Source organism: Andrena cerasifolii, chromosome 14 (assembly GCF_050908995.1).
Source record: "Andrena cerasifolii isolate SP2316 chromosome 14, iyAndCera1_principal, whole genome shotgun sequence".
NCBI lineage: Eukaryota > Metazoa > Arthropoda > Insecta > Hymenoptera > Andrenidae > Andrena > Andrena cerasifolii.
The window spans coordinates 7,738,948-7,752,756 of NC_135131.1; the positions used below are offsets into that span (position 1 = coordinate 7,738,948).

At 47.3% G+C, this 13,809-nt stretch overlaps 1 protein-coding gene across 6 annotated transcripts in view; it reads right to left on the bottom strand.

The window, feature by feature from the left end:
• Positions 1-13,809, bottom strand: part of LOC143376405 (uncharacterized) — a 67,640-nt gene that overhangs the window by 14,194 nt on the left and 39,637 nt on the right. For 2 of the 6 annotated variants that reach the window (XM_076826695.1, XM_076826690.1), the window contains exon 5: positions 161-12,729. The exons of the other annotated variants lie outside the window; for them this stretch is intronic. In XM_076826695.1, the coding sequence (XP_076682810.1) occupies positions 12,434-12,729 (296 nt within the window). In that variant the 3' untranslated portion in view covers positions 161-12,433. Of the gene's footprint in view, positions 1-160; positions 12,730-13,809 lie in introns of those variants that run through there. 6 annotated transcript variants of the gene reach the window in all.

The window sequence follows — 13,809 nt, forward strand, 5'->3', positions numbered from 1 at the left end:
GCTCTACGAGACTCGCGGATCTTCGAGCGCGGCGATCCATTCTGTTTCCCGTCTCTGCTTAAATGATCGACGGACAAGCGAGTGATCGAGCACAGTACGGCAGTTAACTGCAGGGAGAGATCAATGATCTGGAAGAAAAAAAGAAAGATAGACGGCTCGGTTAACACACAATTATGTTTAATCAAAAAATTAGTATGAAATACATTAAATGCACATGTGATTAATTCTCCATATTTTTTTTTTTGTTTGTTTCCTTGTTTTGTTTCTTTATCCTCATCATCCATATATTATCTACACTATAATTAAAGGTGTATATAATAATTGCAATCGTAACGTAACACTTGCATGTTAGAATAACCATAAGAATAAGAATAATAATCGTAGTAACAATAAGAAGTAGTAAGAATAATTTCTCGTAATAAAATCGATTACGCCCTATGATCGTTAGTCCTTGTATCTCTGCGTGGTCAGCGGTTATCGCTATTCGTTTCTTACTTTTGTTCCTTCTCCTATATATCTTTTTCCCTTTTATTCTGCTTTTCATCGGTAGCGCGCCCTATTGTACGTTTATCGGAGCCAAAGACTGATACAATGATTCATTCGGAATAGGAAAACGATGGAAACTCGCGCGCCCGTCGCGTGACCGTTCCCGTCGTCGTCGCCGTCGTCGTCAACGACCACCGCGACGACGTCACGGGGACGAGGATCCGTCGTCCACGCGAACGGCTGACGGACAGCTCGCCCGCGTCATCGACATCCTCGTCGACGTCGTCTGGTCGACGCGATGCAACAGCAAAAACCTCGCCGTACCCAAAAAGCATCCCTGTCACGTGAGATGTCGTGTCCCTTTTCGAAATGGTGGCGCCTAAACTTCCTACACTCGAGCGTCGCTCGATTACGCTGCCTTCTGCCTTGCGTGTACGTGTCTGCGCGTGTGTGTAGTGGCCCGTGTGCATAAGTTTTCTGTGTGTCGCAACGAAGTAAACGAAGGAACGGAAGAAAAGGGAGAGAAAGAAGCGAGACGGTAGCAGGATGTTGACGGACGACAACAGAAGTGGTCACATGGAACCAAGGGGTCAGCGAAATCATTCTCTTTGGAGGCTTTGGGGTTTCAGGATTGGGGGTGTAAGAAGGATATCCCGTGTCCATTCGATTCCTTCTTCTCTGACACGTTCCCTCTAACTCTCTTTCTCACCCTTTCTCTCACTTTCACTAACACACATGCTCTCTTTCTCTCTCTTTCTATCTCTCTCATTGTTCCTTGCACACGCGAAAATGCAACGGTCAACGATTTAATCTGTCTCGCCTTTCTCACCTACACGTTCAATCTATAGAGGCTCTTTTTCTCCCTATTTACACATTCCGTGCAGAATCACAACTTTCAGTCTAACAATCGCGCCGATTTTTATTCTCCTTATCACTTATTTACTCGTGTGTCCCTTCTTATTTATTCCGCTTTTTTTCTTATTTTTTTTTTTCAAATGATGAGTAGAACACGCTTAGTAGTCGCACGAGGGGTGGAACACCGATCACCCCACACCCCCCTGTGCACGATTTACAATTATTACAGTTTTATATCATCATCCCCCGAGAAAAATAACAAAATGTATATGTATATATATATATTTATATTTATATTTATATTCATATTTATATTCATATTTATATTCATATTTATATTCATACGAAGATAGATATATACATATACCGTGTGTGTATATACATATATATCCATAATTATATCCGTACTTTTGTATATATTAATATATAAAGAGATATTAATAATAGTACTTTTTTTCATTTAGTTCGGTAATGTACAATGGCGGATGGGACGCTGTCGCTCGCCGAGGTTTGAAAACGAAACGCGTAAACGTGCCCCTTATCCTATGATCAGCTAAGCCTAGTCCCTAGGTAACACCTACACCTATGTAACTACACTCATAATGTTCACTTGCACAGCCATAGTTTCTTTCCTTCTCGTCGCTTTTCTTGCGCTCGTCTAATCTGTCCCTCTCCTCTGAACAACTTCCCTCCACTCACTTTCCCCATCCCCTCTCCGCCGCCCCCGTTCCAACCCTTCGCTCTTTTGCCCAGCCTTCGTGTTCCATTGCCGCTTGGACGTGGCGGGCTCGATCAACCGCCTCGATACCGTATCTCGCCCCGTCCCGTCGACGTGTGCTAATTTCGAGACGAACGATCACCGGCGACGCTCGAATAATCCTCCGCGGCCCGACCTCCTACGGCCAACGAAATTTCTCAGGATTCGCGAGGTAACCCTTGGGGAACGTCGGCATTGGTCCCTAATCCGATCGAACAATCCAGCAAAGTGTAGCTACGATCCCAAAAACAGGCGAATACAGGTTTCCAAGTAGTACAATCAGTTTGGGGGAAGGGGGGCCCACTCTAACCGAGAAAATCAATCCAAAGTGTGAAAGGAATAATCGGACCGAGTCGTCCGCTATTCTACCAAACTACGAAGCCTCGAATCCCTTCGACTATCGTTTCAGATTCGATCTTTCTGAACACATGCTTAGTCTCGAGAAACCCGGCAGCCTCGACGAACCCCTCGGGAGCCACGAAAGCGCCGGAACATCACGACCCCTCTTAACGATTAAACAAGCAATAAAAAGTATCACGATCGCTACGACGTTTCTGCTCGCGCAAACGATAATTCGCAATTTAACGTCGCGTTGCAATTTAATCTAATCACGGTTAAAATACCTCGTAGAAAATCCCCGCGTCCCGGCAGCCCTCCCGAGGCAATTAGATCCATCGAGGGGCTCCGTCGAATCTCTCAAGACTCTTAAACGCCCCTTTCGACTGAAACGATACTCGAGAGCGTTGGCGCGACCGAATCGATGGGGCAGCAAGAACGTTGTCGCGCGAATGCGTAACAAAGACTCGGGCAACGGGCGGCAGCACCGGGGGTTGGGAGAGGGGCGGCGAAAAAGAGAGAAGGGAAGTCGGGGGACAAAGAAATTCCCATCTGAAAGACGGACAAGAGCGATCGTCGCGTCCGGTCCCGTCGCGCGGTCGCGATCTTTATTAGAAATAGCTGGACATCGCGGGGATCGGTCTCGGGGCCGATATTGTCGCGCGACGACTCGGAAAAGTGAACGGAAACGTGATTTTCACTCGTTTGTTTCCCCGTTTTCTTTCTTTTCTTTTTTCATCATTAGGTATGTTTCTTTTTTGTGCCTCGCTCCATTCCCGCCGGTCTCACCACGGAGAAACTTAACTTTATTCGGCGAGCGACACCGCCGCGCCCCCCCTCCCCCCTACTATCGCAATATTGCACGATTTTTTTCATTTCTTTAAATTCATTTTCAATTTCAATAAGGTGTTAGCACCAATCTATTATATCACAATGTTCCACTCCACACCACGCAACTGTAAATATATAAATACCTATACGTAATAGTAGTAGTAGTAGTAGTAGTAGTAGTAGCAGCAGCAGCAATAGTAGTAGTGGTAGTAATAGTAGTAGTAGTAGTAATAGTAGTAGCAGTAGCAATAATAGTATTCATAGTAATAGTAGTACAATAGTAGAGATTTCCGTTTAATTAATCAAGGTTTCGATATAACAGCCAGGCGACCGCCAGCCGAACGTGCGAAGCACGCTTGGTGCAGGTCACTTCGATATTCCCTCAATTTCTGTGTAATGTGTGCCAGTGTACGTGTCGTGTGCAATTGTGCGCCGAGTATTTCCCTCTTTCGTTAACTGTTCGCCACTGTTCTTCTCTCTTTCGACTAGTCGATGCATGCACGTCGTGTTTCCGTGTGCCTTCCACGCGCTTCTACAGATCTTACATTCAGCCCTACGTGCGTGCGCGTATGCGTGCACGCCCCTGAGTTCGCCGTTTCGAAATATCACCGAGACGAGGTACTTTGGACGACGGACGTCAAGAATCACGGCGAGAAAGGGAGTCGACTCGCGAGTTGGAAAGAACGTATTTTCGTGACTTTTTTTTGGGTACACGAACAGCGAGCATAGAATTCTCACCCCCTTTCCTCCACCTCTACCGTTACCGAACCAACGAACTTTCCACCCACAACTTGTCGCGGTTCTTACAGGGGTTATCCTGCATGTTCTATCGCCGATAGCCGACACAAAATGACAAATAGACAGGGAAACCCGGTTACGCGCTAACGCACTGGCTGTCCACCATCTTGGAAAACGTTTAACAGGAGCCGTCAGAGCGCGGAGTCGACGTCGTTGACGGCATCCGTGTTTTTCAGCGAGCTGGTATTTATTAACGCGAAAGCCCATTACAGAATTAAAGCTCGAACGCGGAGGACAAAAAAACTGGCTGCACTCGACACGCCAAGCGTCTAAACGCGGCCGTGCAACTTGGCAGAACTGCAGTTTCGTCGCAGCCACGGGCTGGAGGAACGCCGGGGAGAAACACTCTCGGAGAAGACACTCGGGGAAACCGAGCTCAGATAGGATATTAACGTTTACGAAAACGATCGTCGGGTTGTTCACGGATGAAAGGGTCTGACATCGGGACCAGGGGAACGACCGACGACCTAACTTTTAGCCAATCGAGGGGGCGACTTGGGACGGCTGGCTGCGAGAAGACGGAAGCGACTCGGTGTAAGTTACAAGTCTGGTCGGTGAAATGGATGGAAAGTTCGCTCGTTCGGTATCGATGCGCAGCCAAAACCAGTTGTATCCGGATTTCGTGGTCGATTCCCTTGCCAGTTACTCGGGTGGATCGGTATCGGAGGAGATCCTCTTACCGAAGCTCGCAGGGTACTCCTCGCGTCATTTTCCCCGCCCCTCCCTCCTTTTTCGCCCCATCGGCTCGAAATACGTGGCGCGCCTCGAGTGATTCGCATACCGATCGAATACTGAAGACGAAACGAGAACCCTATACATCGATTCGCGCGGATGCCACCGGAAATATTTGCGTAGCTGCGCGCGCGTGCCACGGTACAAGCCACCCCATGCACGGCCGATGTCTCGTGAAACGGGCTGCTACTTTTTGCTAGCTATTACCAGATTGATAGGTTAATTAACGAACTATGAGCGGCAAAATATCGATTGATCGTCGGCTGATCGGTTTTATCGGAGATGGAGCAATGCAGGGCACTTTTCTATCCGTAACGTGCAAGGGTAACTCGCCGGCAGCGAAATCGGTTTAATTCCATCGATTCTACGTGATGTTTCATCATTCTTTCGGACTGATTGATTCCAACAGCTTCGAAGTATTATCCGCGCCGCCAGACCACTTCCAAGCGAAGAAGGATTAATCGCGACTCGGCGCGAGAGGGAACTCAATTTCGGCGTCATTTTTCTGACACCCCTCACGCGAACAGTTACCACAAGTTCGCGAGAGTCAAGCACAATACACGGTCTGGTCCGGAAGTTTGTCACGAGTTGCGGACAATTTTCTCCCGGAGTCGGGATCGCTCCTCCCGCGGCTGGCAGGGAGGGAAACAGGGTTCACCGGTGAGATAAATGCATGCAGACCGGAAAGAGCGGAGTAGCAAAGGTAAACGTAGGATGGGGATGAAAGGGCAAGAGGGAATAGCCTGCAATAGGGGAGAAGTGGCTGGAGAATAGAGGAAAAATATCTACGACTTGTGACACCCTTCTGGGACGTTACAGAAAGTGAGCGACAGATCATGCTGCATTAACAATACAACTAACATGGAATTCCTCGCTCCCAGAGGAGCGGCGACTCTGTGACGAAACTGAAGAACTACGGCCAAAAACTGGAGAGAAAACTCCAAGTACTCGGTAACTTTAGATCTAACAATTCTTGGTAACATAAGATATCAGAATACCTGAAGAAACTATAATACGACCCGAATATTCACCCACTCAAAATTTTCCCTACCCCATTCCTCGACGCTCTACTCCAACAACTTCGATCGTCCGTGAACACAGGAATGTGGACCCCGGACAATCGATCCCGATCCGAATATTAATCCCACGATCAGTGCTCCCTTCTGCTCTCCCCTTTTCGTACCCGCTGAACGTCGCGTCGCTTCCGTTCGCGATCCCGTTTACCGTTCCTAAGTCAACCATGTGTGCTTTTTTTTTTTTGTTACCCCTCCCCGTTTCTCTGAAAGCGCACGGCGAAGAAGTGGAATCGCAGGCACGTAACAACGAGGACGACTGGCGCAGAACGATTGCCTGACTCGCCGGTGTAAACTACAAAAGGCTGGCTGACGGTGCTTGTCTAGATGGCTGGTAACGATCCCGTGGTTCCTCCAGCCTGGCTGCTCTGCGAGTAGCTAAAGCGCGATTTTACTCGTGAATTCTAGACGCCGCGCGTCTACCTAGGGCACGAGCCCGAGAGCTAGCCGTGGAATCAGTTTGTGCGTGCTCCAGAACGCGGCTTGATCGCCGATCGACGGACGATTCAATTTGAATGCCTTCCCGAGGGCGTCAGGGGAGGCTTCGATCGATGGTCAGGGGCTGTTCGATTTAAAGGCACCGCGACGCGATGGACTGGCGTCTATCCGCGCACCAGACGGACGTTTCGTGGTCTCGATATACGATCATCGCTACGTCCGGTGATTCGCGATTAACCATCCACCGTTCGACGACTTGTGCGTGGACAATCCCGGAAATTGGCAGTGCTCGAAACCGACGGACACGTCCAGACGTATTAGCGCGATTCAAAAAGGGGGCGACGTCGAGAGCGCGCGATCGATACCGCCTACCATGGGGTTAATTATATATATATGTATATAGCGCCAACGCGATTCTTGTAATAAAACACCGCCCTGCCGTGACGAATCGTCACGAACACGTCAATCCGCGCGACTAATTCCCTGAAACACCGTATCAGAAGCGCGACGATAAGAACGGCGGCTCGTAAAATTTCGAGGCGGCTCTCGATCGCGACGCCTCAACTTCGCGTGGGGATTTACGAAAACCAGGGGAATGTACGAGGTGCTCCTTCGCGACCGACGTAATTTAGAAGAAACGGCTTTCACTGGGCAAGAAATAGATGAAAAGTGCGTACGAAAGTTTCGTGTGTCAGGCCGCATTATTGGGGAGATTGAATTTTACTATTCATGCGGTATACGAGCAGGTAAACGTAAGTTGGACTCCGCGGATTGATTTCACTCGAGAGACTGAATCGGAGAAGTATCGAAGAATTTTTATTGCACATTTTTTCATCCATTTTCTCACGATAAATCGCCACCCTCGCTATTGTACTATCGCTGCACGCCGAGCGTGCAACAATAATCGGGGCTTGACGCGCGAGAACAAATCGGACTGCGGCATCGGCGATAAAAAATCGTACAGCATCGCGGAAACATGGAAACTTTGTTTCAACGAACTCTGCCGTGGGCTAACTGTCACTGTCTCCGTGGAATATAATTTTCCGCACGGCGCGAAACTTCGGTCCACTCGGCCGCGACGTTAATCGAATCCCGTGTTACAGAGATAAAAGATAGAAATCAAATTTCGCTGGTGAAACAGAATTAACTCGTAATTAAGTACAAATATATGTATATGTAAAGCATGGCCGACTGCCACGGCCAGTTAAATCGCTTTGGCGTCCATCTATATTTACAAAGTCGGGCCGTCGAGCGGGAGCTCGAAGTAACGATAAAAAGCTCGAGGAATCTCCAACGAGCCTAACTGTCCCGGGTTCATCTAAAAGATCTTGAAACGTTCAAATCTTTCATACTGATATAACTGTAACCTTTTGATCGTATGGGAGATAATTTTAATCTCCCGTGGTCTTTTCTCGGGAGGGAGGGAGGGGGGGGGCTGGCTCGGCGTGGTGCTTCACCTCGCGCCTCCCTCTTTTATTCAGAACACGATATGAAAATTCTCCAGCGGAAGAATTCCACTGCGAGTGGCAGGATTTATTATGGTGTTCAGACGACTGAACGTTCTCCTCAAAGGAACTTAAACTGTCTATGGACGTGAGATAAGGAGCCGCGAGTGAAACCGGAAAGAATTCATACGGACTCGAAGATCCAAGGAGTCCTCACGCTTCGGGTCCACCTTGGACTAGCCGGAGATCTTTAAACTCCTCTCGTTTGCATTAGCATTTTAAAGGGGGAGAGAAAACTCTGTGCCGCAGAATTACTGGAAAATTTCTAATCAACAGAATCAACTGGCTGTCTTTAGCCAGATAATAAATCTACCACGCGATCGTCGCCTGTAATCGAGCGCAATTTCGCGGCCGCGATATCATCTCAATGTAGATAGAGCCGGCCTGGGCTGCAGGGCCTTGTAGCGGAAGGGAAAAATCGAAGTTCCACGTGAAACGTGTACCAACAATTACGTGTAACCGTAACCTAACTACAGTGGGGCGTAATTTCGTGCGCGCACCATCGACCCGCTATGAAAGTTAGTCGGCAACCGGTGTTGGAGTAACGGAGGTGCTCGCGTATCGACTTGGAGAACGGCAGGAGAGACGGACCGTGCGGGGTCAGACACGCGGATCCTCTATGTACGAACACACACGGAGTACATCCACTTAGAACTTGCCCACGACCGATCTAGCTCTCCTTGATCTCGCGAACCTATAAAAGCCGTACTAGCGGCCCTTTAAACGCTTAAAAAGAATTCGTTCTATACAGAGGAAACTTCTCCTTCGATAAGCTTTGGTTGATGCATACAGGCTGTTTCAAAACTGCAGGCGCAAGCTTGAGTGGGCGATACGAAGTCACGGAATGGAGCAATCGTTAGTGAGATGTTCAATGCTTTTCAAGTGACAAACCCGTAGTTCTTTGTACGATTCCGTGTGCTGTAGAATGATTTAATGATCGGACTGGGAACTTTTATCGTCTCTGAGTTCTGTTGATCCGTCAAGCGTGTACCACTGGTTCGAAATATTCTGTATTTCGAGATGTATTGGTTAGTCTTTGCCACTGAAGTTTCCGGTTCGATTCTCTGTGATCGCAAGTTCCAACTATTAAGGCGTCGTTTCCACGAAAGTAACCGCGGCTGACATAACGGGAGCACCCTGGAACCATGCCTGAGACAAACGGGCCTCGATATTTCGATTTATCCCTGGAACGGATGTACGGAAAGCATGGAAGCGTCGGAAAATTTATTTCTCTGGATCGTGGACTCTAAAGCTAAGATTCGAAACTCGAGTCGTTATGAAAAATTTTCGTGATCAGCACTCGGAACACTCGGCTAGCGTGTTATTTAGTGTGAATCGGTGTAAGATGAAATCAAAAGAAAATTAACATGTATAACTGCGATCGGCGAGTAGAGATTGGCTCTCGTTATCGCGTCGCAAGGAAAAACCAGTGGAAAAAAATAGCAAACGAGGAGACAACGAGAGAAACGTAAAGGTCGAAATGTAGGCCTTGTAAGTGCACCTAGACGCAATCCTCCCTGCCCCCACCGTCGATTAATAAATAATAAACTCTGCGTATACTGTGTTACTGTGATATAATAATAATAATAATAATAATAATAATAATAATAATAATAATAATAATATGTGTTCCTTGTGTTTTTGTGTTGCGTGGTAATACATAAACAGTGAATAACACATATATAAAATCATTAAAACGATAAAACAAAATAGAATAAATTATCCAATATATTAATTAATATATACTTAATCATCTGCGTAATATATTAATATTCTGGTTATATGTATTTATATATATATATATTATTTAAATAATATGTGTATGGGTGTTCGGTAATAGCCTTAACTATGCAAAGTGCCCTTTTTGCAAAAGAGAGAAGATCGACGGTAATATCATTTGATCACAATATAGCGGTTTGGCTCTTTGAATAGCTAGCGGACTCGACTCGTGTTTCTGTGTCGACGTGTACTCGGGCGGGCCGAGTACACGCAAGAGTACCGTGGGAGTACTCGGATGTCGATCCACGCTTCCTAGCTAGAAAACACACGTACATATGCGTTTCCCCCGCGCGCTTCACCACCCAGTACATGTGAATGCACGTGACGGTGGAATCTCCACGTGTACGCATGCGTACGTGCACGCGTGCATGCATATGTATATGTGTAATATGCATTGTATATCCTCTGCGTGTTTACAGGTCGAAACCTATATCCAGTTACTGTTATATGTGTAAAGAAGTAAATATTAATATATGTATATATGTATATATATTTATAAATTTCTCCGCGTGAAAAACAAACAAAGAAGAAAGAAGAACAAACAGATTGCACCCCAACCAATTAAATATCAACATGTAACGATGCGGTTGTACATCACGTAACCATCCCTCCTGAATAAAATTGACCGATATTTAAACGTAACTATGTCCAACCAGTGTCGATTACTACAACAGTGGATTATCATAATAACGTTATAACGTATATATGTATGTATATGTATATATAGTACTAAAAACTCAATCCGATACAAGTTAAATCCTTATCATTTCGTGTCTGCCTATGCACTTAAGTCCCGAATCTGTGGAATGTCTCTCATTGATTTCCACTATTTTATTCATCCGCTGCGTATACAAACCGCGCGGGTGTTGCAGCCTGGATCGCAAAATATCATAGACTTTAGGTGTTCGAGTAACAAATATAATAACGCGTATTTATAGTGTAGAGCTCATATTAGAACTGCAAAGCGCCGCTTCGTATCTCTATTCGAAAGAAGGGAAAAAAGACCTTTAGAAACGATGCATAGGACTAAAAAGATTTCGTTGTTAGTCGATTGATATAATATTGCGTGTGGCCGTACCCCCGTCGTTCCGGAACTACGCGAGGGTGTTTTGTGTGTACGTGTGTGTGTGTATACTGGTGTACGTATTTGTATCTGTCTCGCCGTGTGTGCGTGTATCTGCATATACGTATACGCATTACCATACCATACGTTCAAACCCTCGCACTCATTCAAACCTAATTCTCTATCCGTCGTGTGTCTCTGTGTTTCCTTGTGTGCCGGATATATCATCCGCCCCGTATCACCCCCTAACGTATAACCCAAACCCCCCTCCCCCCCCCTCGAGCGGGAAAGCCCGCGAACTGGCCCGTGCACGTGCGCGGCCCTGATATTGCCACCTAACCCAGCGATCCCTGAACGCCGATCAGACACACGATTACACTCTAATATGAAGTCCAACTATAAACTCTTCAACAACTATACGACTCACCCTGCGTATCGAATGAATTACCTCCGGTAGAACCGCGTTTAATTAATATTTAATTAACTAATCGATTATTTATAGTTGTTTCCGGCTGCCGAACGGAGGCTTGTGACGCCCGGCCGCTTGGCAACAGCAACTACGGGAGGAATTGGCACCACGTTTGCTCCCACAATATACACATATACATATGTATATATGTATACATATATATGCATAATATTGTAATTCCATTAAATCTCCCATTATTAATAATAATATAGTAATATTAATGCGCGAATCGTAAACTCACCCAAGCTTAAACTCTCTTTAGTATCGTCGATCGGCGCAGCGCTCGTTCACCCGCGAAAAAAATAAAGCTGCCCGGTCTTTGGACATGTTCCGAAAACAGCGTAACGCGCTGACAGCCAGCACATCTGTGACGCGCGCGTTCACGCGTGCGCCGTGGGACGACCCCGGCGTGGAGGGTGCGCTCAACGGCCACGGGGACGTAGGGAGCCGAGGATTAAAGCGACCCGCGCCAACATTCGATTCGCCTCGGCCAGGCGCGCCCTCGGATGCGCCGATCGTCAGTGAGAAAACAACAACAAACAACAAACGGCCAGTCCGCCAGCAATCGAGAAGGAACTTTGTCGTCGCATCGATTTTGTTAAAAAAACCGGTTCGAGTCGCGCCAGAGACGAAACGAGAACTCGATCTGCTCGTGAAAAAGAAACATGTTCCCCGTGATCGATGCGCGCGCCCTCGTGACCGATCTTTCGCGCGCGCGCGCGCGTGCGTGCGCGAAACACTCGGTTCGCTCGCTTCCATTTAATACCTCGCAAATCTTCATTCACCCGTTCCTTTTCTTTGTTCTCTTCTTTTTTTTTCACTGAACCTACGACAAGCCCCACTCCAACACGTCGCGCACTGACACCTGTACGCATCAGTACGATTTTACAAAAAAGAAACTCTGCTCCCCCCCACCCCCAACCCTCCTCCCACGCATTCCCTATCCGGCGATCCGTTAAGCGTAGAACCTATAAAAGATTTGGTGTTCGAGAAAGAAAAAAGCCGAGAGAGACCCGGCCTCCAAACGTGGCCGTGACACCAGGGCTGTATCGTGTGATCGAGAAATTGCGACAATACCCCCCTGCCGGCGCAGCCACCCGCGCTCTCTGAATCATCTCACCATATACACATATATATGTATAATATACATTATCCATTGTTACTTTTTTTTTCTGATTTTCCTCGCAATCGCTTCGCGTGCGTAGATATCGCGCTCGTATACACATATATATATATGTATATATGTATATATGTATACGTATGTATGTATAAGATATATACAGACGCGTGTGTATCCCGTTCCCGCGCGTTTTAGGACAGCGTGTTCATGGTATCGTTAGTCATCGTCGGGAGCGCCAAGGTGCCCGTCATGAACTCGTTTAGATCGATCTTTCTTGCCTCGGTGTGTTTGAATTTAAAATGCGTGCGCAGGTTGTCGCTACGTGTGTACGTGGCACGACAGAGAGGACACTCAAACCTGCCGGGGAAGTGGACGTGGTAGTGGTTCCTGATGTGCGTCACGACCTTGCCGCACAGCTTGCACCTGTGAAGGTTGCAGCCGCCTGGCACCCGGTCAAAGGTCAGCCGCATGTGCCAGGCTTTTGAACCTGCAACATCAACACAAGACAAGTCACTTTCAACTGTTGGCCTCCCAACGCGACCTACGACGACGAGCCGCCCGCGGCCCACTTTCTGTGTCGACGGCGGCTCGATCGCTTCTTTCTCTCTCTCTCTCTCTTTTTATCTTCCCTCATCTACTCTCTCGCTCTCTCTCGCTCTCTCTCTCTCTCTCGCTCTCTCTCTCTCCCTCTCGTTCTCTCTCCCTCTCGTTCTCTCAGTCCCAGTTTCTCTCTCTTTGCTTGTCTTTCTAGCCTCCTCCTCCATCATCTCCATCTCCATCGCCTCCACCTCCACCTCCTCCTCCACATATCCACCATTTCCTCCTCTTCCTAAAAAAAAGAGCCTCTTCTTTACCTTCCCTCTAATATTCCCCTTCCTTTACCATCCTACTTACGAGCCACGGCCGTGATCGTGACGACCGTGTCACAAGTTACAGACGTGTTTCTCTTCTCTTTCCTCCGCCTCGAGAGCCCTTCTCCTCCGCCACCACAGCGAACCTCCTCCCTCCGACCTGTCCGAGGTCGAGGTCCCGCGCGAAACGAAGGGTCGTCGGCGACCAGGGGCATCGATCGAAATCGCGGCTGCACGTAACGAGATCGACATGGGAGGAACGGCCACGAAGAAAGAAGAAGGGAAACCAAACGTTCACCCTGTGGTGAAGAGCCAACTCGTGGAACTGCGATTTGAAAGCGCGCGATGACCGAGAGGAGGGCTAACGCAGGAAAATCTTGCAGTTTGTAATTACGGCCAGTGGTGGGATCAAGCTTCGCGTGTACTTGCGGATATTAATTACTTCCTTGACGAACGATTAACAAACACTAATAAAAATGAATATTTAAAAAATGGAAATCCCGGCTTTCTTTGCAAACCTAAGTTTAGATATCTTGACTGATGTGAAAAATATTCATGAATGTTGAGGAGTATGGTAGCAAAGGAAGATCTATGGCAGGGGCAGAATCAATTGGTTGTTGTAGATCACTAAAGACTTGCCGCATCATACTGTAAGTAGATACCCCTAACCCTAATCATAAATTTATCTGAAACCACTGAAATCCAAGAGATATAAT